The sequence below is a fragment of the Platalea leucorodia genome (assembly GCF_965183815.1).
Source record: "Platalea leucorodia genome assembly, chromosome: Z".
Classification (NCBI taxonomy): Eukaryota; Metazoa; Chordata; class Aves; order Pelecaniformes; family Threskiornithidae; genus Platalea; species Platalea leucorodia.
The window spans coordinates 26,281,241-26,308,317 of NC_138858.1; the positions used below are offsets into that span (position 1 = coordinate 26,281,241).

The 27,077-nt window shown below is 40.0% G+C and overlaps 1 protein-coding gene across 1 annotated transcript; it reads right to left on the bottom strand.

Moving 5' to 3' along the window:
- Positions 1-8,350: 8,350 nt before the first annotated feature.
- On the bottom strand, positions 8,351-26,809 carry LOC309602433 (betaine--homocysteine S-methyltransferase 1; the record flags this gene model as incomplete). The annotated part of the gene is made up of 8 exons (XM_082336004.1): positions 8,351-8,525; positions 9,025-9,253; positions 14,308-14,490; positions 15,393-15,540; positions 16,142-16,333; positions 18,337-18,455; positions 22,606-22,738; positions 26,771-26,809. 8 exons carry the CDS (start codon positions 26,807-26,809, stop codon positions 8,351-8,353), a joined length of 1,218 nt encoding a protein of 405 aa, XP_082192130.1.
- Positions 26,810-27,077: the final 268 nt, after the last annotated feature.

Sequence of the window (27,077 nt, forward strand, 5' to 3'; positions counted from 1 at the left end):
GTTTCAGATCCAGGGCTTTGAATGAGCCAGAATGGAAAATGCGACAAAAGGCTTTGCATAATTCACATCAATTATAATCATCTTCAGTTGAATTGAAAATGAGGCTCTTGGTCTCTTAAATGGAAAAAAAAGTCACAGAGAGCAGAGGGAGCTAACTGACTGTTGGGAAGAAAGGAATCCCAGGGCAAAGTGGGTTTGTGAACATCTGCCAAAAGCTCCTACAGGACCTTATGAAGGAGACCGTGCTTTCCTCTGGCTCACCTAAAACCACCATTACATTAAAGGATTACTTTCAGAAATCCTGCTTTCCCCCAATTTTTCCTTCCTGGCCTGTGTGACTTGGGAAGCATCCGACATCAACTTTCTGTTATACTTCAAACTCAGCATGACCATGGACAAGCTCTTTAGGGCCGTATTCAGACCACTTGCTATCAGTACAAACCTCTGGTTTTGCAACTGCTATGGCATCTAGGTTTAAGAGTGTGCCACTCAGCAATTCAGAGCACTGTTTGTACAGGACTGGAAGACCCAGCTTCCCTCTGGCACCAGTGGAGGAGGTATTTATGATAGTGAAGTTAACTTGCACCAGTCTGAACATAGCCCCTGTTCATTCTTTTGCTTTGGCTTCCCAACTGTAAAATAGATGGTCAGTAGTTATTTACCTCACTGAGTTCCTGTAAAATTAAACACTTCAAAAGAAAAAACACTTCAAAAGCACTGAGATATTGCAAGAAGGGAGGTTATATAAATGTAATCCAATTATATAAGCTTCTTCAGATGAATTGCACTTTCATTACCATAACCTTCTGCTACGTCCTTGTTGTTTATTCATGCTATTAGTGGCTGCAGAGACTAGATGTTATTTCAGATGAGGAATCCCAGTCTTATTTTCTTTACTCAGTGAAGAATTTTCTTTTGGCCATGCAAACTGCTTGCAGGTCACATTGGCTCCATCTGTAGTTACAAACACTGAATGCTTCTAACCATCAGGGCCCGTTTTCTGAAGAATTTCAGAATTTCTTTACTATAGCATTTCCCTCCTTGACATTGCCAGGATCCACTATGACCTATAGCTACCATTGAACTTAAAGGTCATTGTGACCCTATGGGAAATGACAAGAAACACTGTTTGGACGGAAGGAGGTACATGTAGTAGTCTCAGGAAATAAGTAGACCAACTTGGCATCATCATCAGTTCACTGTTTACAAACTATTCCTTGACATCGTGCTGTTCTTTAGTTATTAACCAAATAATTAAGTGTAATAATTAACTATTTAGTTAATTTAGTTATTAACCAAAAGCACTGGATTCTAAGCAGGTTCTTATTCTGAGTGATTGTTCTGTGGTTTACTTTACCCCGCTTGAGGGGGCAGCAGGTTTTTGCATGGAAAATATTACTGTCTTTCATGTGTAAGGAAATCTTGACCTGTGAGTATCACACATTTTATTATTTTAATGAACTCCATGCATCAGATCATTGAAGATTATAACAAAAATGTCACTGTGTGCTCCTGTAAATGAGTGTCATTTTTGCTGGTTTATGGAAGCTTGATGTATATGTTCTCTGAGTAGAAAGAAACCTGAAGAATGTCCTACCAGATGTGTCTGCAAAGCACATTTTGTAGCTGTAGGGTGCCCGTAGGATTGGATTCATAAGTAAGTCTATCACATGCACAATACACATTTAGACACTGCTTTTAGAAATGAGGCCAGGATATTAGGACAAAAGAATGAGAAGAGCTTTGATTTATTAGCTACAACTAGCTGGCCAAGTAATGGAATAGGCTATGTTACTCAGAAATCTCTTTATGCTTCAGATAAATAACTGTTTGTTAACCAGACACCCTATTAAAACAGATCCTGTTCTAGCCAGACTATTAAACTGAGCCATGAACAGTAAAGACATACCTAATAGGGAACGCAGTCCATGCTTGCTGTTAATGCCTCTGCTGTAGTTAGCTACACTGTGTGACTGTCTGTTTGCCTTGATCCTGGCTACTCAGCGATGCTGCAGGGAAGCACACCAGCCCAGGGGTCTGGAGTGAAGCACTTTGGTCTGTCAGCCTTGAATGCTCACCTGTGTGATATGCCCGACTATTAATAACTCAAGGGAATACTGATCTAAATCCATGATTTTCTGCCTATATTAGTGAGAACAGAATAGCTCATCAGGTTTGCAGAGAATTTCTGCACAGTTTATGCACAAAGCTTTGAACCAAGGGCCAAATCCTTGTTTGGCCAAGCAATTTTCTGCATACAATTTGAAAAGTGCTGACAGTTACCTTTTAGGCATACTCCTGTCTCCTTTCTGCCCTCAGCTGAGGACAATTTCCTGACACAGCTTTTCAGTAACACCTCAGGGTACTCTAAGCTAAATATTCTGGTAAATATTACAAGTAAAAATCAAAGGTCTGAGTTGCAACGCTGTTACACCTTGGGCAGTTCATAATGATTCTGTCCAGTATAAATGTAAAGCATGAACAGACCATAATTCTTTACTTTTGTACGTCTATGCAGCCTTCCTTCCATAGGATTACATAACAAAACTGATGAACTATTTTAATTTTCTAGCCAAAGGCAACTGGAATGCGAGCTGTCCTGGCTACTCTCTCACACCTTTGCAATGTTCCATATTCCCACATGTGGGAAGAAGCTAGGGGGTAAGAGTCAGGCATATCATCTTTATGCCACCCAAGGCTTGCTTCATTTCCAGGCAAGCACAGCGAATCCAGTTTCTGTCCCTTTGTGCTGCTGTACCAGGGTGAATAGAATGGAGCTCATACGGCTTCAGGTCCAGAAACAAAATGCAAGTTGTCTTTCAGGTCAATGGTGCAAATACTAATTATCTTTGAGTCCTGTCTGCCTAGCAGAACCAGCAGAACCAGTCACATTAAACATAGGTGTAGCAGTATGAAAGTAGGGTGGAATCACAATGATTTGTCTGAGACAAGCATTCTCATATGAATAAAAGCATCAGGAAAGGCAGTAGTAGGTTTAAAGAATAGAGCCTCAATTTGCTGTTCAGTTATGGGCAGTCTTGCCAGGACAGCAGACAGAAGCCTGGCAAGGTCTAGCCCTGCAGAAAGCAGTGGCTACAGTGGATGCAGCACTCCACGCCTGTCAGATCAGCTAAACTCTGCCCTACTGTGTGGTAGATGCTGTGCTGTACAGCATTCAGTATTACACACAGTGTCTCTTTGCCTCTGTATTACTCACTGTGTAGGACAAGCACACAAGTAGGCAGATTTAAGGACATCTGGTTAAATTTCTTAACTACTAAGAACTAAACTTTGGAAATTTGCATTCTAATAATGTTGGGACTTCAGAGTAGTGTTAGAGGGGAGGCAAGGAGAAGGTAGTGTTTAGATATATTTTAAGTTTTACATTTGTTAACTACCTTCCACCTTTTTTCTCCACTGTCCTGTGCCTTATAATTTAAATCTGTTTGTCTACATTGTATGCCATATGACTTTTTAAAATAAGAGCTGACCTGGCAATATTCAAAGAAAAACTTCAGTCCAGCCCTCTTATTCTGGCAGTAAAATAAGACTGAAATGTTCCACAACTGGCGACTTAATTAGCTTTGACAGTGCTTGTAAAGAAAACACTTCATTGTTAAGTAACAAATACAGGTGTAATTAAGTCTATTCTGAAATTAAATAGAAATTAATTGCTCTTCTGATTTCTGTCTGTGTATACAAACCTGAAAAGCCATTTGAGATTCCACCTTGCCTGTCCTATAGCCATACAAAGAGTCGCCAGGAGGCAGTATTTGCACAGATTGCTACAAGCCTGTGTATTTAAAGTACAATATGATGGGATTTCATATAGAAAAAGTCTGAGCAGAAATTATATAGAGAGAAACAAGATTTTTAAAAAGCTTTTTCCTTAATAGGACACATCTTTGATTTTCCATGAAGCTGTAGTACTGTGATACTACTGAGAAATACCTTTTTGCAGAGAGGTTTGTAGGAAGAGCCAGCAGGATCTTCCAGCAAGCCAGCTGACATAATTGAAAAGAACATGCAAGCTTTCCTGCATACAAGCCTTTCCTTTTACAGGAGATGACTTCCCTTCCAAATGTGGCAGAAGAACACTGCTGCTTGACCCAAAGAATAGTACAGCCTTTTTATTCTTGTTTTTTCTTGGGTGGAACTGCCCTACTGTTTTTTTATTTGATTAGAAATAAAAAATGGTCAAGGGATTTTGCATAACAGCTACTATAAACCTTGCTACCCTGCCTGCCAAAAGGCAAAGACTAGCTTACTGGGCTGAACAAGTCTGGTCTCTTTCTAGCACTCTTGTGATTTGCAAACAGGTACATTGCAAAGCAGGGCTTACTTGCTTTTGACCATTTCCCTCCTGTGTTTCAGATGTCACTTGATCTCCTTCTTCAATTGCACTGTAACGATGACATGCAAATGTTTGCAAATGAATGCTACAAAACACTCTTGAACCACCCATGGATAACTGGTAATGCTTGTAAAGTGGTTTTTTGATCAATGCATGTTTGCTGTTGCTTTGTTAGTTGTGAGACAGAATCCTGCTTCTTCTCCTTATTCCAAACATACATTTCTTCAATCTGCTTTGAAATTCATTTCTTAGCAACTACCCTCCACTCTGATTGCATCAAGTCCTGTTACCCAAATTTGCTTTTCTTTTCAGATTTACAACTTTACTGGACCCAGAAACTCTGAGATGAAGTTCACCAAAATATATGGAAAGTCCATCTTCAGATTCCTAAAGCTGGGATGTAATTGATTGCTGTCTGTCTCAGGAGTCGTGTGTTTACAGAGGTATACACCATTGACAAAATTTAGTATCTTAATTCCATGAAATTGTATGTAGTGGAGGCTGATATCTCACATAAAACTTACACCAGATACCATCTCTCTCAATAAAGTGGAACATAAAGAAAAGGTAATGAAGAATTTCTGTAATAAAGCAAGATGCTGAAATAATATATTTTATGATAATATTCTGCCCATCCTATTTCAATGGTGTCTATACTTAAAATAATTTAATGCATTGCAGGATGAAATGAGATTAGTTTATGTTCCATATTTTATAAAGTCAACGGAGTAGAACAAGACAGATATATGAATCCACTACTTTTAATGCTTAGGTTAAAAAATGTCACTGAATCTGCCCCTGCAATTATGTACAGAGTTGAAAAAGAAGCCATGAGCTTCTTTACAAAAAAAGTCTCCTTGCTTTTCTGCAGTTTACAGATTATCAGGCCAACACCTGACCATTAAACAGCAAGTTTCTAGGCTTCTTTTTGCATGGGGTTCTGGAAAACTTTGGAGCTGACTAAAGATGTAGCCATCTTCTCATGTGCAGCACAGAGAGCTAGTTTTTTCTGAAGTTTATTATTTGTTCAGATCCTTCTTGTCCTGACATTCAGCCTCATGAGTAATGGTTTATTCTTTAGATAGCAAAGACTTTGGATTTTTCTCTTCTGGATCTGAACTTCCAAGGTTCAGGTCACTTCACTTCTGCTTCCAGGTGAAAAAAAACATAGAGGTAGGAAGCTCTGGGAAAAGGTCTGATGGAGGAGATCTCTGGGTTTATGCTGAATATGACTCAGAGGCCACAGGGAAAGAATGAATGAACAGGGTCTGTTCAATTGAGAGAGAAACAAGGACTCTTCATGTGTATAAAAGACTTCAGCAAAGACAAAGGGAATAAATTCTTCATGTCTGTAATGAGCTGGGAACAAATAATGGATTTAAATTCCATCAAGGAATATTCAAATTAGGAAAAACTTGTTAAGAAGAGTGAAGTAACCACTTCACTGGTTCTGGGTTGGCACAGAATCTCCATCTTTAGATGTGTTTCCAAACAGGTTAAACAAATGTCTTCTCCTATGAATAGCTGCCTTAGGGTACTAAATACAGGAGTTGACCTTCTAAAGCCCCTTTCACTTCCTAATTTTTCAGAGAGGCTTTCTAAGGAAACAAATTTCCTAGGATTGTGCTGTCAGCCTGTCTTTTTTCTTCAACAAGTCATATAATAAATCATTAGAAAGCTTTAACAAATCTAACAGTTCCCTTACCCCTCACTAAGATGTTACACAGAAAGAAACAGGAAATAAAGCTTTGTTGTCTTTGCTGCTTGGGGGGGTGGGGGGGGTGTTAGTTTGTTTTTTGAGAGGGGTATGTGTTGGGTTTTTTGGGTTTTTTTGATAGTTTGGGGTTCTGTAGTGATCAATAAAGCACCCTGTCAACTTGTTTTCATGCTACTGTCAATTGCTTTCTAAGCCCAGCCTGTGATATGAATCAAACGGGGATTGTATAGTTTCCCCCTTGGGTCAGCTCTCATTTTGAATGGCTTCAAATAGCCTTTTAAGTATTTCTTGTCATTGTTAGTGTCTGCTAAAATTAATCCTTTTTAAACTGGGTATCTAAAAATAAATGTTTAAAATCATATTTGATCGTCTTCTTAAATACCATGGTTCTTCAACATTCTAGGTTGTGAACTCATTCATTTCAATACAAATTTTTGCATGTTTGGACAGTTTCAAAATTCAGGCCAGCTGCTTATATAGAGTATGATGGTCAAGCTGCATCCTTTGCCACAGGAAGTTCCTAAACTGGTAATGATTGTTCAAAACACTTCTTTATCAATCGTAGCTTGTATTTTAAGCCACCTTATCATGCATACATCTTTAATGCTGCATCCACTTTGGTGGTGATCAAAGATCTGGCCTTTTTGTTTTACAGATTTTGCATTATTCCACTTTCTGCAGGGGAAACATCCAAAGGGTTTAGGAAGGAAAGGATTTTAATGTAGTGCATATATACTTACATGGATGCTTTTCCATTTTAAAATATCCGCTTCCTTGATTTGTCTACTTTTGGCTTCCAGGCAAAATTTCCAGCTCGTAACTATTTCAATCTGTTATAACCTTGGTGAAGGCAGATGCCTTTTTCTATAAGCTGTCTGCCAATAACAGTCTGAAAAGGATACCTGAAGTTTCCCGTTGAAGTGTTGCATACTTAAATGCTTCCTGAACTGCAGAATATCAACATGGATAGAAATAATGAAATAAGCTTATCCATAAAAAGTAGTACAACAAAAGCTTTCAACACTAACTTTGAGAATGATATTTTAATAAAGGTAGTACCTTTAATGTAGAATGGGTGGGAATGAGATTCTAGAAGGAAATCCGTTGTGTGCTATTTCACAAAAATAAACTATGGAAACGTGTCCTTTATGGGTTCCAAGTGTAGTGATACCCTTCCTAAGAAAACCCTTCTCAACAAATGCAGTGTACAAATATCCATGGGCTTTCTTAACTTTGGTGGATTGATCCATTTCCTAACAGAGTTTTTAATGTATTCTTATAGCTATGATTCTACAGTGAATCAGTCTGCTTAAAAAAAAAAAAAACTTGGAATGTTCTAGTACTCTTACAAACAGGAGTTACATTTTACGAAGCTTCAGTTTTTAAGTACTATTTTCAGATAACCAAGTGTTTCCAATGAGATATCCAGAAATCGGCTGGATCATTTGAAAATTAGTTGTTTACTGGAGGTATGCAATTCTGTTTGAGCTCTTATGATTTAAGGTATGAAGATAATACAATACTATTCTGTCACATTATTTTTAATTTATTTGATTTTTTTAAAATTTCAGAATAATCTCTTAAGCCTTTTAGTCTCCAGAGGAGTAAATCTTGTGTACATAGTACCTTCAGACAAAACAGTGAGTTATTTACCTGTCATTTTTCTTTCACAAAAGTTCTCTGAACCTTTCTCCTGCATATAAGAAATTCCTGCAAGATCTCATTCTCCTTATCTTTTGATTCCAATTATAAGATGTATTTTCCAATTTACTTTTATTCTCTTGAAGTCAAGAAAGTGACTATAGATAAATGTGTGTCTGAAGCATTGGCAGCTTCTGTGTCCCTGAAGTAGCTCTCAACAAATCGTGACATCTGAGGAAGCTCCTACATAATCCCAAACTGAAAACAGACTCAGGAATGGAAGTCCATTGACACCGTATTTATAGATGCCTTTTTCTCTTTTCGCAGGTGAGTTGAGCCAATTATTAGTTTCCATATATTTCTGTGCCCAATGAATGGCACCTAGCTAAGAGAAGCTCAGTTATTACTAGAATCCAGACCTTGTTCTGACTGTGTATGCTCTACACTAGTTGTCCAGAGAAAGATTTTATTATCAAATTTTGACATATTTCATCTGTAATCACATTCTTTCTGCATTTTTTCTCTTTCATTACATGTTAACTGATAAATCAACAGGGTACTCATCTTCACAGATTTTCTTGTTAAGCATGAGATGGTCTGTAGATAAATCATTCTATCATTTATACAGCTGCAGTGGATTAGAACTTCTGCTTTTGGAAGAGCTCCTTCAGCTGTTGTTCACTTGTTGCTTCTTTCTGTTGCATCAGCTCCCTGGCTCCTTTGGTCACACCCCAGCCATCTGGCTTTGACATCGAAGGACAATATGGCCTGCCTGAAGCAGGCTTCAGATTCTCCCAGTATTCTTTTCTTGCCCTAAAGAAAGAAAAGGAAATTAGTTTTTTTTTCCAACACCTCACAATACTAAAGGAAATATGGCTTAAATCACCATTGCAAAGGGTCATCTAACTTGCACAGACTGACTTTATATTTAGATACAGAAGTATGAATGAAAGCATGCAATTAAATGCTACACGCTTTAAAAGTATCTTTTCATCCTTGAAAGGTACACTGTAAGCCACTCACCATTAGTGGCTGTTTTACAGCAGTCTTACTTTTTCATCTTAACTTCCATGAATTACTTTCACATTAATTTAGACCATATCTTAATTTTATAAGAGGGATGAGAATTTCTGGAGCTCTCCTACTGCCCCTTCACCCTCTTCCCCGCTCCCAGGTCAGATTTAATTCTTCAAAATTATTAACATGTACAATGTTTACACTGATATTTAGACCTCCATATCGGTTAAGCCAGTCTGCTGCATGGACCAATGAAAGCCTTTGCAAGTGTGCTTGCCAGTTCAGATATACATACCTTGCTCTGACCCAGGGTTTTGTATGCATGCTCAGGCCATCGCCCCAGCTACCATGTTTCTCAGAAGCTTCTGGCAAAAATCCTCTTTCAGGACCCAGCTCCTCAGCTATTGCTCGGATGTGATATGGCTCAAATCCACAGCAACCTCCAATGTAACGAATTCCTAAGTCATAGGCCTTTCTTGCATAGTTTTGAATATCCCATCTGGTTACAATTCTTGGCTCCAGACCTGCAAAGACATTCATATCTTAAGTTTCCACCATGCTCCATTTCATCACATTTTTTGTTAAGAAATCACGTTGTTGAGATACTTGCACACTGTTTGCAAAGCTGATTGTAGATGTAGATGTACATGTTTGAACTGTCTGAGCTAGAATTAATGATGCAAACTTTCAGAAGTCTAGCTTTTAGATTCTGCTATGCTCTGCTGAGCTATGCTCGTTATAAGCTTTTTTGGCCTTGACAAACAGCACCTAATACCTTCTGAGACTGATCAAGCCCCAAGTCACACGCTTGCCATTCTGCCAGAGTTCTTAGCTGGAGTACTTTCAATGTTATGCCTGCATTTCCAAAGAGTTCCTAATAAACAATCAATATCTGGGAAATCTGATTACAGTACTCTAATCTGTGAAAGGAGACGATATCAGCCTACCTGCAACAGGAATAAGCCTGCTCATTATTCCTCAGGAATGCTTACTACACTTTTTTCCATGGTCAGCTATTGGCAGCCAGTTGTTTCACTGACGGCTGGGATCTGTAGCTATTTCTTAGCCCATCCCTTGCTTAGTAATAATCCCCACCATAAGCAGCTTGCTGCCTCAAGCCACTTCATTCCTTGTGGGAAGTTCTGTGTGTAGGTAAGTTAGGATGCCATCTGTATGTTGAACCCTTCACCCTGTTGCAGGTTGTAGTGAGCAGAGTGAAGGGATAACAGAGCTGAGAGGAAGGACTTGGGGAAGGAAAAGAACAGAAAGTGAAAAGAAGAAGGAAAAGCATACCTCAAAGGGAAGGAGGCACAAGAGTGACAGAAGTGGAAATAAAAGACCAGGGACTGAAGAAGAAACTTTAAGGAATAGAAATACAGGAATAAAGGAATAAAAATCCTCGCACTTCTTTATGCACATCTGCAAGAGATGAACTAGCATGGTTATGAGGTGAGTGCAGCATGATGTCTGTGCACTGAACATTGTGCTGGGCAAACAAGCCGTGGTGAGGTAGTAAGGCTCCAGAAACACAGCAGAGAGGTAGGATTCTTCTCCCTACATCCTTTCCCAAAAATGACTAACATGCAAGAAGGTGATACAAAGCAGATCTACTCTAAGTCCAATGGGTAGTTAAGAGATAGGTTCAGAAAATAAAAAGCAAAGGAAAAAAATGAAATGTTCTTAAACAGAAAATTATTGATCTCAGAGGGAAAGACTGGACAAAGGAAAAGTAGATGGTCTAATATCAGAAGGAAAACCAGATGAAGCTGTCTTAGAAAGCTGTTTAAATAAAAGTAAGCTTGTGTACAGTCCTGCAGATGTGAGAGAAAGCATCAGAAGCACAAATTCATTCTTTCCTTTTCTCTCATATATCATTAAAAAGCTAATAGAAATTTGATACAAAATGATCAACAGTAAGAATGCAGCACCTTGCATTCAATTTATGCCTGCATAAGCAAGTAAACTCCAAGGCAACAGTATAGAGTGTTTCCCTGTCTTCTCCATCACCCACCATGTCACAATCCATGGGACCTGATGAGATGCATCTGAGGGTCCTTAAGAGAACTGGCAGAGGAAGCTGCTAAGCTACTATCCATCACATTTGAAAAGTCATGTCAGACTGGTAAAGTTCCCAGTGACTGGAAAAGGGGAAATATAACCCCCATTTTTAAAAAAGGGAAAAAAGGAAGACCCGGGGAACTACAGACCAGTCAGTCTCACCTCTGTGCCCAACAACATCATGGAGCAGATCCTCCTGGAAACTATGCTAAGGCACATGGAAAACAGAGAGGTGATTAGTGACAGCCAACATGGATTCACTAAGGGCAAATCATGCCTGACAAATTTGGTAGCCGCCTACAGCAGGGTTACAGCACTGGGGGATAAGGGAAGAGCAACTGATGCCATCTACCTGGACTTGTGCAAAGCATTTGATACTGTCCTGCATAACATCCTTGTCTCTAAAATGGAGGGACCTGGATTTGACAAGTGGACCACTCGGTGGATAAGGAATTGGCTGGATGGCTGCACTCAAAGAGTAGTGGTCAACAGCTTGATGTCTGGGTGGAGACCAGTGACAAGTGGTGTCTGTCAGGGGTCCATATTGGGACCCGTATTATTTAACATCTTTGTTGGGGACATGGACAGTGGGATCAAGCGCACCCTCAGCAAGTCTGCGGATGACACCAAGCTGAGTGGTGTGGTTGATGATACTCCAGAGGGTAGGGATGCCATCCAGAGGGGCCTTGACAGGCTGGAGAGGTGGGCCCATGCAAACCTCATGAAGTTCAACAAGGCCAAGTGCAAGGTCCTGCACATGGGTTGGGGGACTCCGAAACTCGGATACAGGCTGGAGGATGAAGGGATAGAGAGAAGCACTGCAGAGGACTTGGGGGTACTGGTGGATGAAAAACTGACTATGAGGCGGCAATGTGCACTCACAGCCCAGAAAGCCAACTGTATCCTGAGCTGCATCAAAAGAAGTGTGGCCAGCAGGTCGAGGGAGGTGATTCTGACCCTCTACTCTGCTCTGCTCTGGTGAGACCCCACCTGGAGTGCTGTGTCCAGCTCTGGAGTCCTCAGCACAGGAAGGACATGGACCTGTTGGAGCAGGTCCAGAGGAGGGCCACAAAAATGACCAGAGGGCTGGAGCACCTCTGCTATGAGGAAAGGCTGAGAGAGCTGGGGTTGTTCAGCCTAAAGAAGAAAAGGCTCTGGGGAGACCTTACTGCAGCCTTCCAGTACTTCAAAGGGGACCTACAGGAAAGATGGGGAGGGATGCTTTACCAGGGAATGTAATGATAGGACAAGGGGTAACAGTTTTAAACCGAAAGAGAGTAGATTTAGATTAAATATTAGGAAAAAAATTCTTTACTGTGAGGGTGGTGAGACACTGGAACAAGTTACCCAGAGAAGCTGTGGATGCCCCCTCCCTGGAAGTGTTCAAGGCCAGGCTGGATGAAGCTTTGAGCAACTCAATCTAGTGGAAGGTGTCCCTGCCCATGGCAGGGGGATTGGAACTAAATGACCTTTAAAGGTCCCTTCCAACCCAAACCACCCTATGATTCTATGAATCAGTCCTTGTGCTTCAAGGACTGTAAGGACAGCAACGACGTAACCTCTCTGAAGAAACAGGGATAGACCCTGCTGTAAGAACCAGCCACACATGGGGTGAACCATGGTGATTGAAAACAAGCATTATTCTATGAAAAGAAGTTGCCACATAGATCATGTTTTGTGGGATTTTCCCCTTCCCAAAACTGACTAACGTTCTATTTTCCGTGCCTGCCAATGCATTTCTTTTCTTGACTTTATCCAGAATTAAATATCTATAGCTTAACAGTTTATGTTAACACTGACAGTAAAAACAGATTGAAATTTTCATCAATTTTTGATGAGAAAATTGTAACCTGCTCCTAGATTTAGCCCCTCTCTATATCTACTCTTGAGCTAATTGGGTATGCTTTGTCTGACCAGGACATTTCTTTCTAAAACATTGTCCTTGCTTAACTGGTGACTTTTCAGAGCGATTGCAGTAACACAGAAGGGAAAACACAGAAAACTGGAAAAACTTCTACAGATGATAAGTAAATACTGCTGGCATCTAGATGCTGGAGTTTGCCAATACAACATAGCCAACGCTTTTCTAGAAACTGAGATCTTGTTGGCCTGTACAGAGGTAATGTACACTTCAAATATCTAAGTACCTCTCTGTGCATGTTGCCTGCCACAGAAAAAAGAGTTAACTGGATCAGTTTAACAATGATTTACCAAACTGTTTATCTGCTGTCAAGTGATCAGTTGCTCCTTCTGGGTATTGAAAACGTTCACAGAACCAGCCTTCTCCAATTGCCTCATGAAGTTTCTGAAAGCTGAGATCTCATACAGATTGCTTATAACATACAAGCCAAGAACCGTAACAAACCAAAGACTGAATCCTTCAATTCACTTGATTACTTACTGCATCTGTTCTATCTTTTTTTGCTTGCAATCAGAGGAGTTATATGAAGGAATGAATAGAATAAATGAGTTCCTAACACTTTTAAACAACCCAGAATATTTTCAGAACTCAGACATGTTATTAGAATTTAATCAATGCCTCAGGCTCACGCTTTATTCTCTGTCCTTCGTTTATGTAAAGAGTGGAAATTAAAAAAAAAAAAATCTTCCTGAAAATCACATCTATCCCTCAAATTTTTTGCTACAAATTCAAGTTTCAAATGTTTTAATACCTTATTTTACAGTCTGATCTTGAAAAGAGGAGTGTATGATACCTGAAAATGAAAGCATTTTTCTAATCAATTTTAAAATGTTTAGGCTGATTTTGTCCTCTTATCTTAAAGGGATGTGATCTTCTACATCCCAGGTGGAAATAAGCCCTAAATACACAAGCCTTGATACACATAAAGTTGTTGAATCAGTCAGTCTTTGTAGAATTTCTCCTGAGCATACCTGAGATGAATCCATCTCCAACCTGCTAACCCATTTGTTAGCAACATCAAAGAACATATTCCCTCTTCTGGTTTCTCTCTAATCTCACTTATATTAGACAGTTACACTTGCAAGACTGAACCATTATGAGTGCAATAATCATGCACCTATCTCCAGTTCTGCATAGGCATTGTACATTAAATCCTTATGCAGGTAAATGTTATCGTGCTTGTGGGATAGATGTCACAACCCAGAATGCTGTGGAGCTCCAATACAAAAACATTTACATCTGGGGGGTTTTACTGTATTTGCTCTTGCTAATTTCTTTGGACTGTTTACAGCTGTCCTGAACAAGGTTCTATAGCACAAGGAAGAACTACATTTTTCAACTGAGTTTATGTTGTGGCACTTTAACTATTTTCATCATAATTTCACTTTCAGTCACATGCTGTGATACTACGGAAATACTCTCACTATGTGGATGACCTTTAATCCAGTATTACACTGCAATCTCTCTATGGAAAATACCAGACAGGACAATTGGGACTGATCTTATTGTACAGAAGGACATCTTGCAGCTTCAGCTTTACTAAAAGCTGGGGGGAAAACGGAACAGACAACAACAACAACAAAGATACCCTTGTCTTACCAAAGGGAAATTCTGGAAGATCAATAAAGCCCTGCTTTCCGCAATCAGGTGTATGGAAAGCAAGTGGTTGGGACATCAGGTGGGCTTTCAGTTTAGCAGCCTGCAAGCCCTCTTTCATCAGTTTCACGGTTTCCAGGCAAGTATCTGGATCAAAATGGCAGTTGACTCCAACAATAGAAGCACCTAGGAGGAGGAAAAGAACTTCAAGTCACATCTCCCCAGGAAACGGGAGGTGAAAGTTCTTAGCCACACCACTCCAGCAGCAGAGCAGTCCATCTTTACACCAGCATTATGAAAACAAGGCAGTTGGGTTACAGCTAGCCTCAACTCTCCTGAGGTTAATCATTCCATTTACATCCCAGTTGCACTCTTCTTTATCTTCCTGATGATGAATCACATCTCCCACCCTCATGCAGTTGCTTTTCTTCTCAGTGCTTAATCAGTGAAGACTGATTATGTATAGCCACATATGCAAATAGCTAGCAGGTTCCTAACACAGGTTCTGCCTTTGGATCTCAACTCTAACTCCAAAGGAAAAGAGTAGTTCAGAACAGATATAATAAACACGTGTACCATCATTCATCATGGCCCTGATTAATTTCTTCTGCCCTTCCCCTTGTTCTGCAGAAAACACAGGCTTTGATAAGCAAAAAGATTAATTTTTTCATCCTCTTATTCTCTCATCCTGGCTTTGGACTATGCTCCATACATTTCTAAAAACAGGAGCAGAGAATAAAAGGTGGCTTTGGATTCTGATTATGTTTCATAATTGTGAGCCCAGAATTTGCAGTTGGCTCTGTAACCAAATTTGAGCAAGTTTAGGATTTTGCTCTATTCAGTATCAGCTGCCTGTGCTATTGCTCCCAATACCATCCTGGTTAACAAGGATTTCATAGCTGCATTTTCATATGTTTTTTACAACACTGCACTAGTAAAGTACACATAAAAACTTTTCTACAGGGTCAAAACTTTTATGAGATATAATTGGGAAGGTATCTACTTCAGATATGCATCCATTTATCTCAATACTTAAGGACTTTACTTTGTTCCATACTTTAAAAGGGCATATTAACACAGATTCTTACCAGCCTTTACCAGTTGGACAGCACATTGTCCAGGGGGCACGCCATGCATGTCTCCTTCTGGACCGATGCACATTGTAGCTGCAACTGGCTTTCCAGATTCTTTTAGAACTTCAACTGCCCAGACAGCCTCTTCAACATGTTCAAAATACTGAAAAAAATTGAAACTTGACTACTTTTGTTTCTTGGAGATGAAGCACAAACACATTAATCCAGACCACAAATTCACCAGCAATGCAATGACTTGATTCTTTTCTGATTTACACTGACAGAATTCAGTTGAGTTCACTGACCACACAGTTTAAAAAAGGATATTAAGAAGTCAGTAATTAAAACTAAATAAAAAATAATGACACTCTTATTCAGAGTAAGAATGCCCATACAGGAGGTTAATCAGGGATTTATCCCCAAAGAACTATTTTCACCTAGGAAAGTCACCTTACGTTGAGTGCCTACAGTGTATGGGAGGAAATAGGAACTAGTTAAGACCACATTAATCTATCCTCTTTGCACCAGTACAGAATTTGACTTGACTGAAGTAGAAATTTAGGTTTCAATGTCCTATTCTAGGACGCTTGGAGATACTGCTGTGCATTTAGAAAAATAGCTGATACTACTGGAATAAAAGTGTAACAGAAAATTTTAAAGGAGGACACAATATATACTTGTACTCCCTAAAGTAGACTATAGACATCTTAACATTAATAATGTGCCACAGGCACATGTGGCATGTACTTTTTTTACATATTTACCTCTGCAATTAGGAAGTCCACATTCTTCTTCATAAAGACATCTAGTTGCTTTCGAAAGGCAGCTTTAACCTCTGCCTTATCCTTGCAGCTTAAGTATGATGGTGTTTGACTGACTCCTCCAGCCACTAAAGCATCGCCTTCATTAGCCACTTCTCTTGCAATGTCACAAGCAGCTTCATTCACTTTCTGGCACTGTATGAACATAGATTATGTCAGTTTTACCTGGTCAGAGATATGAATGTAATTTCAGAGCACAAAAAAAAAGGACAAAAAGAGACAAAAGCCATAATGGCTTCTTCATATTCCTTTGTAATTTAAATGGATTTTTAATAATATTGATTAGGAAGATCAGCATCTTTAAAAAAAATAAGAAATATTAGGAAACAAATTTCTTGCCACGTCTAAGTTATTGTGTTATCAAATATTACAAAAACATATTACCTTTCATACATCTTACACAAATAGTCTATAAAAAGCAAATATTTGGTGTGAAGTGGAATTTTCTTTGCCTTTTAGAAAACGAGTTAGTTACACTTAAGTGTATGCTTTTATTCTGACATTTTATGGGTGGAAAACAAAATATGTACTAATTTCAATCGATTTTTCATTCTTTTAATATATTTTTATATTTAGTATTTTGATAATTTTCAAAAATTAAGATATAATATTCATATAGAGTTAAGGCATTTTTAAAAAGATATCATTAATTATCTGATGATAAAGTTACCAATTGAAGAATAGTAAAGGGAAACTTATCAGTATATATGATTAATCACCTAGACTGAAAGACACGTTCCCCCTGTACCTAAATCAGGATGACCAGAGCAGCTTGTGAAAAAGAGGTTAAGCTGGGAAAAAAAAGATTTTGGGAAAAGAATCATCATTTTGGATAGATAACAAGTACCGATTAGAGTAGGTTTCTCTGCAGCCCATAGACTACTTAGAATCTACACAGGTTTCTCTCAGCTGAAGTTTTCCATGGCTGCCTCAAAAGACCCAGCTGATTTTTAAGGCTATTGCTGACAGATTGTCTTCCATTTGCATTTGTGCTCAGGTACATCTTTGGGAACTCCGGGAGGTGGAGCCATAAACCAGTTAAAGCCTGGAGGAACCTGCTTCTAGAACTGGCAGTAAATCAATCTTGAAAATTTTGCTGCAATGCGTTCCCAATACCAGGTGCTCTTCCAGCCCTTCTTATAATTTTGCATGGCAGCAAGAGTTGCAGCATGGCGTGGTCCAGAGGCACTGTGTTTCTGGGACTACCACTTCAAACATTTCAATGTTGCATCTATTGAATGTAAAGCTACAGCATCGCAGATAAATTTGGTCATATGGCATTTTGGTATGACCTCTTAATTAAGCCTCAAGTGTTTCCCTAGTGTCCAGATTGTTCTAATTTCTGACTTGGGATATCTTTGCAGATACAAAGATATTCCCTCCTCCCTGCGCCCTGGAGAATCTTCTCTGTTTTGCAGAGGTTAAAACAGACAATAGTACCAAAGGGGAAAGGATCAGAGAAAACACTCAATGGCAAACCTTCTAGTCTCAAAGGAACTATCTAGAAATGTTTGTGCCAGAAGTCCCAGTGGAGCTGGGGCCTGCATCTGGTGAACACACTCAACATCCTCCAACTCCTTTGTGTAGGGGGTAAGAAAACACAAACATGGCACTTCTATTGCTGTAACAGATTACCCTTACACGAGAAGGAGAATATTGACCACAGTGTATACCTTGGATTTTTTAGTTGTTATTTTATTGAAGACATGGTTCTAGAAAACATTCTGTTCTCATTAGCCACTCATTATTCTCTAGGATTCTTCGCCATTTTTGCAGTTGACTTGTTTCTCTGGATGTTAGAGCATTTCTTTTTTTCAACTGATTTTATTCTCTGTGCATTTAGTCCTCCCTATACTCTTTGTATCAAAACTCCAGTAAACTAATCTCCTCAGATGGGAAAAACATGATGTGGGCATCCTCTTTCCTCTCTTCATCCTTGCCCCATTTTGTTATTTTTTTGTCCTTTAACTTTGTCTTCCTTGCTATTCCAAACTCTGAAAACGAATCATCTCATTCTCTGGTCCTCAAATATAGCCAAAACTGTTACAACAAACTATGAAAGTACTCAATCTCTCTACTAAACCTTTTGAAATTAATCCATTTCTTTAGTACCTCCATCAAAACAGAGTTTTACTCACACTTATTTTCTCTGCTACATAATTGCCTCTGTTCTCTAGTTTGTCCTCACTGGCATAAAAGGTGAATGTCTGCAGAACATTGGATCCAGCTCTGAGGAATTCCCGGTGAAGCTGACGAACTGCAAAGAATTAAAAGAGACAAAAAAGACATGTTTGGTACAGTTATTACTGTTGTTATACCAAAATTAAATGTTTATTGAAGGAATGTACTGTAAAATAAGTGATACTGTGTTTACTAGAAGAGCCATTATGAGAGAGTAGAAGCAGTACCCCAGTCTCCGTAGAATTCCTTTCTTGCCACTCTCAAAACATTAGGTAGAAAACCTTCTCCTTACTTATTCTCTGCTAAGAATGGCTGAAGATTTCTATTTAGTTTATCACTAGATTCAGTTTTGCATGCCACCTTGCCTATCTTCTGCTTTCTGCAATCCTTCAGACCTTTGAAGTTCACATAGTGGTTTCGGAAGGGAAAGCAGACATCTGACAAAAGAACATGAAAGCATAACAAGGAATACCAGACAAAAAGATCATCAAATGAAAAAGCCATATTTTCTTAGCTTGTAGACTGTGAAGAGGAAAACAGAAGACTGTATCGTGGCAACAAATTAAGGGACAAGATGATATTTATGTGGAGGAATACAGTGTTCCGTTACCTGCTCTATTTTGTATTTTCTTGGTTTCTCCCCCTACAAAACTCTAGTTGAGTCTAGTCAGCCAAAACCAAAGCTCTATTTTGCTAAATACACTCTTAATTAAAAGATTATTTGTTGCTCCAGGAGAGTGACTTGCAACACAGACTTAATTCTTCTCGTAAGTCAGCACATGATGATTTTACTACAGAGCCAACACTTCTTTTGAAGGGAACGTTGGCATTACTTTTAATGGACAAGTTTCCTACATTACGACTTTGGGAGCAAGCTCTGTAATGGTAGTTCTGCCTTCATCGCTCTAAGTAGTACATTGCAATTGCCACAGCAGGAACAGAACAGGAGCCATCAATTGATTTTATATGTATACCCATAGAACAATAATTATAATAATTTCTAGAACACTACTGATCATGTAAAACAGAGTTAAAATGCTCAACAGTTTATAGCAAATACAGGAATAAATTATTCCCTAGATACTGCACCCAGACACAAGAACACTGCAGTTTCTGTGGCAGATACTTGGAAAAGTTTTCCTGAAGTCCTGGTTTATCATACCTCATTGTCTACAGACAATCTGTGCCACTAGGAAAATGCGTGAACGTGTCACAAGAATGAAATCACTCCCTTCAGCTGCAACAAACACAGTCTTCTATGCCAGAGAAGCTCAAATGGCAGTTTGAGTTGCTAGAGTCAATCTGTGTACATACAACCACGTCTGCTTTCAGTGAAGGAACAGCGTAGTGTCCCTTGCTTTTCTCTACTAGTACAGTATTTCATTTCTAATTACAGCCTTGGCTAACCACAGTGAGATTTAACACAATGCTTCTTTTCCCAGCAGTCACAAAGACCTATCCAGGAACATAGATTATAGCAGAGCTACAGTTCAAAAAGTCCCTGGAATCTGCCTGAACTGTCAGGATCAAATTTCAGTCTTACAACCTTTCTGCAGAGTTAAAACATTCCTAGTGCAGGGAGTATTCTTTTTCCCACAGTGTTAAAATGGGCTACTGATCCCAGCTCAAAGGGCTGTCTCTGTATGTTTCTAGTGTTCTGTAGTTTGTTTTTCTACTCTCCCCCCTGAGAAATCATTGATGAAAACTAGTCAAGAAATGGGAAAAGGAAAAAAGAATCTACAAATATTTTCCGCAACTGCTTTATGACATTTTCATAATAAACTAGATTTGTTTACCCCCATGGTTAGTGCTCTTTAAATATGGTTCTTGCATTCCTAGAAGAATGCTTGGGATTTGTGTGAATAAGGATGGTCACATAGGTAGGCAAATGAAACATAACCTAACACATATGAATACAGAAATTAATATCCCAAACTATCAGGTATGTGAACAGGAGTCTCTTAAATCAGTCTACATTTTGAGAGAAAGAATTGTGTTACAAGTATCAGCCTGAATCTCATTCAACCCCAGGCAAATTGTTTTTACCAGTAGAATGTACTGTTACTATTACCAAGCCCACAGCAGTCTGCACTATCAAAAATCCAAACTACTCTGTAATTTACTTCTTGTGTGACTTCCAGCATGTTGCTGAAGCTGTGTTTTCCTCCACTATTTGAGAAATGGGGATAACAGCCACATATGAGGCTAAACAATTATTAACAATTTGGTGCATTTTAGGAGTCAGATGTATAACACTGAGTTTTCATTTCAATTCACCATGAGCAGGACATTTCACAAAAGACGCAGACTTAAGCTAACAGGAGATAGGGGCAGTAAGTGCCTATGCACATTGCTCACTACAGAGCAATACCTGACCTGGCTCAGAAAAAATATTTAGATCCCATTTCTAAACTTGTCAGTCTGGCAAAACTTCTCCTCTCTTGTAATGGAGATAGTGGCCTTGAACTCACTCTTTTTTTTTCCCCATTCCTTGCTGCATTCTCAGAACCTCCCTCCTTCCTTACAAAGACAGAAAGGTCTGGTTTTTACACCAGCTGGCTCAGCCAGTTGCTCCTTCTGTTCTTTACACCTGCTTCCAAAGTAACATGACCCTTGAGCATGCAGGAGCAAAAAGCAGTAATGGAGAGGAGGCAGCACACTGCACTAAAAGAAATGAACACATTTCCACTGAAGGGTGTATTTATAAATAGCCTATAAGGGGGCTTATAAAACATGTTACAGACACGAGCAATATGTTCTGGCAAATCAGTAGCAATTCGTAGTAGGCTGGATTCTAACCTATGACTACTGATCTGTGTAGCAAATCTGTGTGACAATTTAGCCAATTTAAGCCACCTACAACTAATTCTATGTAAGGTAATGTCTTGCATTCCCCATGGACTAAGACGTGCACTTCCTGAAAGGACATGTGGAGAGGGTCAAGGGCTTTTGAGCTGCAAAATAAGTAAGCAAAGGGGAAATAAAGAGCATGGGATAAGTGCTATGATTTGTAAGATGGAATGTGTAAGGGCAGACAAAGGTAGAGGTGGAGAGAAACAGAGAGAGAGGTGATGGGATGTCTTTTGGGGAGATCAGAGTCAGCAAATTAGGTCATCACCCTTTAAACCTTTGCTGGAGTTCTGCATTATCTACAGCTGTGTGACACTAAGTTAGGCATGCTACACATAAAGTGACACTCGAAGGCTGAGAAGGATTAGGGTGAATAAACAGGTAAAATGTACAAAGCAATGTAATAGAGAGGGCTAAGATCTCTCTCTTTCTTCCCCTCCTCTTCCTTCTTCCCCCTGTATAGAGGAAAAAGACTAATTTTGAAGAGCAGACACTTAGAACAAAGAAATTTTTTTCACCAGGATATTCGGACTTGACTTGTGGGATTAACTGCACATCATATTACTAGGGCAAATGCTTTCTTGTAATGAAGCATACATAAATAGATAATAGCATCTGCTTTTGCACTGTTTATGCTAAACACTCTAATCTTTATGCTGGAAGGCATAGAATGATTGCTCATTTTGTCTCCCTCCACTTTAAGAGAGTTACTCCATTAAATATTTATTGCAGTTCTTAGGTTCTTATGAGGTTTATCATTCCCCATTTCACAGTGGAGCCAGATACATTAAATACTCCTCTTCTGTTCCATTTTTTATTAAAAGCTATTTTTCTGAAAGAATTAATAAACAAACATTATTAATTTATAATAATATATATTATAATATAATAATACATATAATAATTTCTATAACAATATAAAAGCCCTAGAATAGCTAAAACACAACAAAACAGCTAATTGCAGAATTATTTTTCATAAGATGTTTTAAATAATAAGCTTTATATCAGCTTAAGGACAGACTGGACAAATCCATGAGAGAGAATCACTGAATGTTATTAAATACAAAGATACTATATCTGGGTCAAAAAGTCCCTGGACTGCAAATTATTGAAGACTGGGAGAGCATTCTGGAGAGGTATCACTATATGCACTACTCACGTTCTTACTCAGCCACCTGCTTTTGACCAGTATTAAGAGCAAGAAAAAGGGGTAAGGTGAGCATTTGGTCTATAGATTCTTACACTATTCTTAACAGTGTAATTCTACAGTGTCGAGGAACACTATTTAAAAACATGCTACAAATTCCTATATATTTCTTATTTATCCAACCATGTTTACATTCACTACAGGATCACCATTTCCCGGTAAAACTGACCTGCTTCTGGGTGTTCTACTGTTGCTTCAGGAGTCCAAGGCCCAGCTTTTACGTATCCCCTCTTTTCAAGAGCAAAGACAAATCCTCCATCTCCAATCACAATTTCCCCAGCATCTAAGCGCTCTAGAATACCCTGAAGAAAGCAGAAGGAAAGGTTAACAATTACAGTTCTTCAGTTTTATGGGCTTCCTTTGTCTTTGTTGCCACTTCCTATATTTGCAAAGCAGACATAAATATTTGTGGGCTACCAGAACCATCTTTGCCATAATAATAAAAAGTAATCAATTTCCTTCTTGAAATTCTCTTTAAAAAATGGTAGATGGTCTGTTTTGCAACATAAGGCTTTAATACGTGCATATACGTTATGTAAGAATATTCATTAGTCAGTTTTATTGCATTCCAGAGATACAGTCCCCAGAACTAGAAGTCAATGGTCCAATTCCATTGCTATTAAAGTAAACCACCATCTTAAATTCTCCTGCAATATACAGGAGAAACTTCTTAAAATGAAACACTAGTATCACTGACCTCTTTATTAGCTCATTTGCTCTTTAGCTACGAAGAGCATCTTCACAGAGCCTTAGCACAAGTAGCCTGTGACACAAGATGGCACAACAGGCATCATAGAAAAATAAGCATCTAACATTGTCCTACCAAATAAGACACATCTCAAAATGCTGGCCTCCATTTTCTGACAGACTTTTTACTGGCCTGGGTTTGCTCACCTAGACTTACAAGACCAAAGAAAATCCTGCTTGTTTTGCCCAGCCCTGAAATGTTTTAAGATGCCAAATTACAAACCTTACAGCACCCTGTGATTAACCTTGCTTCTGCCTTGAACTCCAAAAGTGGTAATTATTTTTTTGTGTAAAGTTGAAAAACATGAGAACAACATATATTGGTTGCACCTAATATATATATATTTGTTCCTTTCATTGCTTCATTGGGTTGTTCAAATTTTCCAAAAAGCACCTTGCTATTACACTAAATAGTACTAATTTCTGCAATTGTATTACAACCATAATTCTACTTTAAAAAGTGGATAAATGCAGACCCATTACATTAATAAACGTAGTGCGTACAGGAAAAGAATTAATCAAAGGTAAGATTTAAATTTCCCTCCATAGTTATCTTTTCTTGATGGCACACTAGCATTTCAGGAGATGACATTTGAGGGAGTAGGAAAAAGAAAAGCCTTGTGGACATAGAGTTGTGTGTCATTTTCGTGCTGAGAGGAAGGGTTTTTTAACAATTAGCCTCCGACCTTTAGTAGATTATCTTTCTTGAAAATTTCTCCTTCATTAATTCAATTATCTCACACCATACATCCAGGAAAGTCAAACACTTGTGACATCTCAGCACCGCCCTTTAGGCAGGATGAGAGCATGCATTTCCAACAAGAAGGTGCACTGTGCCAACTATGCCAGTTCCAGTACCAAGCACAACAGTGTAAGGCTATTTGGAGGCTACAAAGCCTGGCTGAGAGAGTCGGCATTTTTGGCTCAGGCACTGACATGGCAGCAAGGTGACGGGACTTCTCTGTACAGTGCTGCTGTGCAGATATATGAGCCTGGCCCAGTGTTGGCTTGCAAATCTCTGCATCACATTCCATTGCACATTGCGGACTTGCCAAAATATTGATCTGATTAACTTTAACTTTAGTAAAGTGTTCAACGTTTTCTCTTTATTTCAGCAGGACCAGGGCAAAACTCAATCTGCAATACTCAATATCCAAAATTCAGTAATTTTCAACAAGTCTACCAGCCATGCCTGTCTAGGGCAATTCTGTTCTAAGTGTAAATGTCAGGAGGCTTTGTAAAGATTGTGTTTGCAATTAACTAATTTGCAGTGGTAACACAATACCTCAAATGAGGCCAGAGGAAGGCACCCAAGGGATCCCTGGTTGAGTCCCTGCTTCCTCTGCCTGCCAAGGAATCTTTTATAGATGGAGCCTGCTTCAGAAGCTTAATAGGCAGAGAACACGAGTGTGGAGGAAAAAAAAATGTTTAACGTACAAGCAGGCTCAATTGTTGCTTGTTAACTGAACGTTAAATAATAGACAGATGTTGACATCATATATAGATACTATATTTAAATGCACTACAACGAACGGATTTTTTTTCCCTTAACAAGTCACTTCTAGGATTTAACAGCAGTTTTCCTTCACAGTTCTAGCTTTTTTAAACTGCATTTTAAAATAATCTTCACTTTTGACATGCAGAAGCAACATAAGCCATGATTGAATAGAGCATGGCATTTTAATACATAATATATTGTGATATATTAAACCTAGCATCAGGGCATCTAATAGCAGGCAACATAACTATAAAGCATGAAGTACTTAATACAAACTTACTTTGTCAGTTCAGATTGACTTAAAATGGAAATAACTTTTTTGCAAGCTTTATTATAGGTCTGCTATCATCTCTTCACACCATTTTTACTTTGTCTATACTGGGTAAAATACCATTGGTTCAACCAGCATATAGCTAGCATAAATTTAGCATCAACATTGTTTTGTTCTGCCTTGGAGACCTACAGCTGTGTGCTCATGCCCAATCCAGATCAAAATTGTACTGCCAGGTGATCCAGTAGTACACAGATCTGGTATTAAATAACAAGAAATAGTTTCTGTAAAAAGCTAACCGAGGCTTTTTTGAGCCATCTTTTCACTGCTTTACTTTTGCTACCATGAATGAAGTTGCACCACACAGGCCATACATCTGTCCATGGAAAGAGTGCAAATGTCTGTATGAAGATATTTCCTCAATGACCTTTTGGAATGTAACTGAACTATGTAAGTGAAAAGCATGCTTGGTCTACCTATATCCTACCTTTCCTTCAGTGGAAAGAAAAAAGGGTCTCAAAACAACTATTCAGATCTTAAGTGAGCCTTCAAGAGAAGCTTACCTCTGTCCGTTTACTGTAAGGGGAACTGAGGGCAATTGCCTCCTGCTGGGTGCCTGAAGTTAGGTGGCATGAGTATGTGCCAAAAAAGAAAAAGCAGAACAAATACGTCCCCACCTCCTTTCTTTATAACTGATCTACCTAAAAGGCCTAGAGCTCATAGACTTCTTCCCGTATCTTTCTGTTCTCTTCCTCCAGATTTATATGCTACACATAAAAATAAGGAAAACCAGTTCTAAGTGTCCTATTAATGAAAATAGTGTCCTTCTGAACAGGAGACAGACTACAAGATTCCACTGACCTTCACAAGCAGCAGTGCAGGGTAGCAGTACTGGTTGGTATACGTCAGAAAGTTTGGTTTAGACATTGCTCATATGTTTTTGCCTTAATGAGCAGAATAGCCGATGCCTGGCTAACTTTTTATACTGGCTTATTTCTTTAGCTAGATGAGGGTGCAAAGGGCATGCATATAGTGGAGACTGCACTCATATTACAAACACTGTTGGTATTCAGCCATATAAATCAAGGGAAGAGCGATTTGGGGCTTTTAAATAGAGTTGGGAGGATGCTGGAGACAGAAATCCCATCCAATGATGGTTTATGCTTAAAATATTTACAATTTTAATGTGTTGCAAGCACTGCTTAGTTTGCATATCAAATAATACTAAGCAAAATGGTTTTGAACTTTGGTGGCTCCAGTCTATGTGTTCAGAGTAATCAAAATTCTGTGAGATATTACAGCACTAAGTTCAATCCAATCTGTCTCATAACTGTGTCCAAATGTCTTTAATGGCTCGACGCCAAACTGATATAGTTATTATTATGGCTTTACTTTAGCTTTTCACAATATGACCTTACCTGCGGCAGTACCGAGTACCTCACCGGGAGGTGAGGAAGCGCGGTTCGCGGGCGGTGCCAGCAGAGCAGCAGCACCCCCGGAGAGCCTCCGGGCGGGACCCCGAGGCGGCGGCAGCGGCGCCCGGGCGCAGCGGGGCCACGGCGCGGCCCGGAGCCCAGCTCTGCCCCGCGCCGCTGCCAGGCTCCCGCCGCTCCCCGCAGCGCCGGCGCGGGGCTGCCTCTGCCCCGCCGCCCGCTCCCGCCGGGGCAGCGCCCGCGCCGCAGCCGGCGGCGAAGGGGACGGCGGCGGGGGCGCCTCTCCCGGCGCTCGCCGCTGCCCCCACGCCGGGCAGCGGAGCCGGAGGGGCCCACGGGGAGCAGGGCACCGGGGCTGAGCGGGGGAGGGCGGTGGGGGAATTACCCTTTTGCCTTGTTTCGTGGTCTTCCCGATCGGCAGCATCTTCCTCGCCCAGGGACGCTGGCTGCCCGCGTCTACCCGACGGCTCGGCACGAACGCGGCGATACCCCGAGCCCTCAGCCCGCGCTTTTATAGCCCGGGGAGGAGGCGGGGCCGCGGTGGGCAGCGCTGCGGGAGACACCCCCGGCCGGGCCGGCCCCTGACCCCGCGGGGCGCCCAGGCTCGGCCCGGGGCTGCCCCGCGCCCTCCCGCCGGGCCCCCGCCCGGCGGCTCCCCCGGGCTGCCCCCTCAGCCAAGGGGCGGGCCGGCG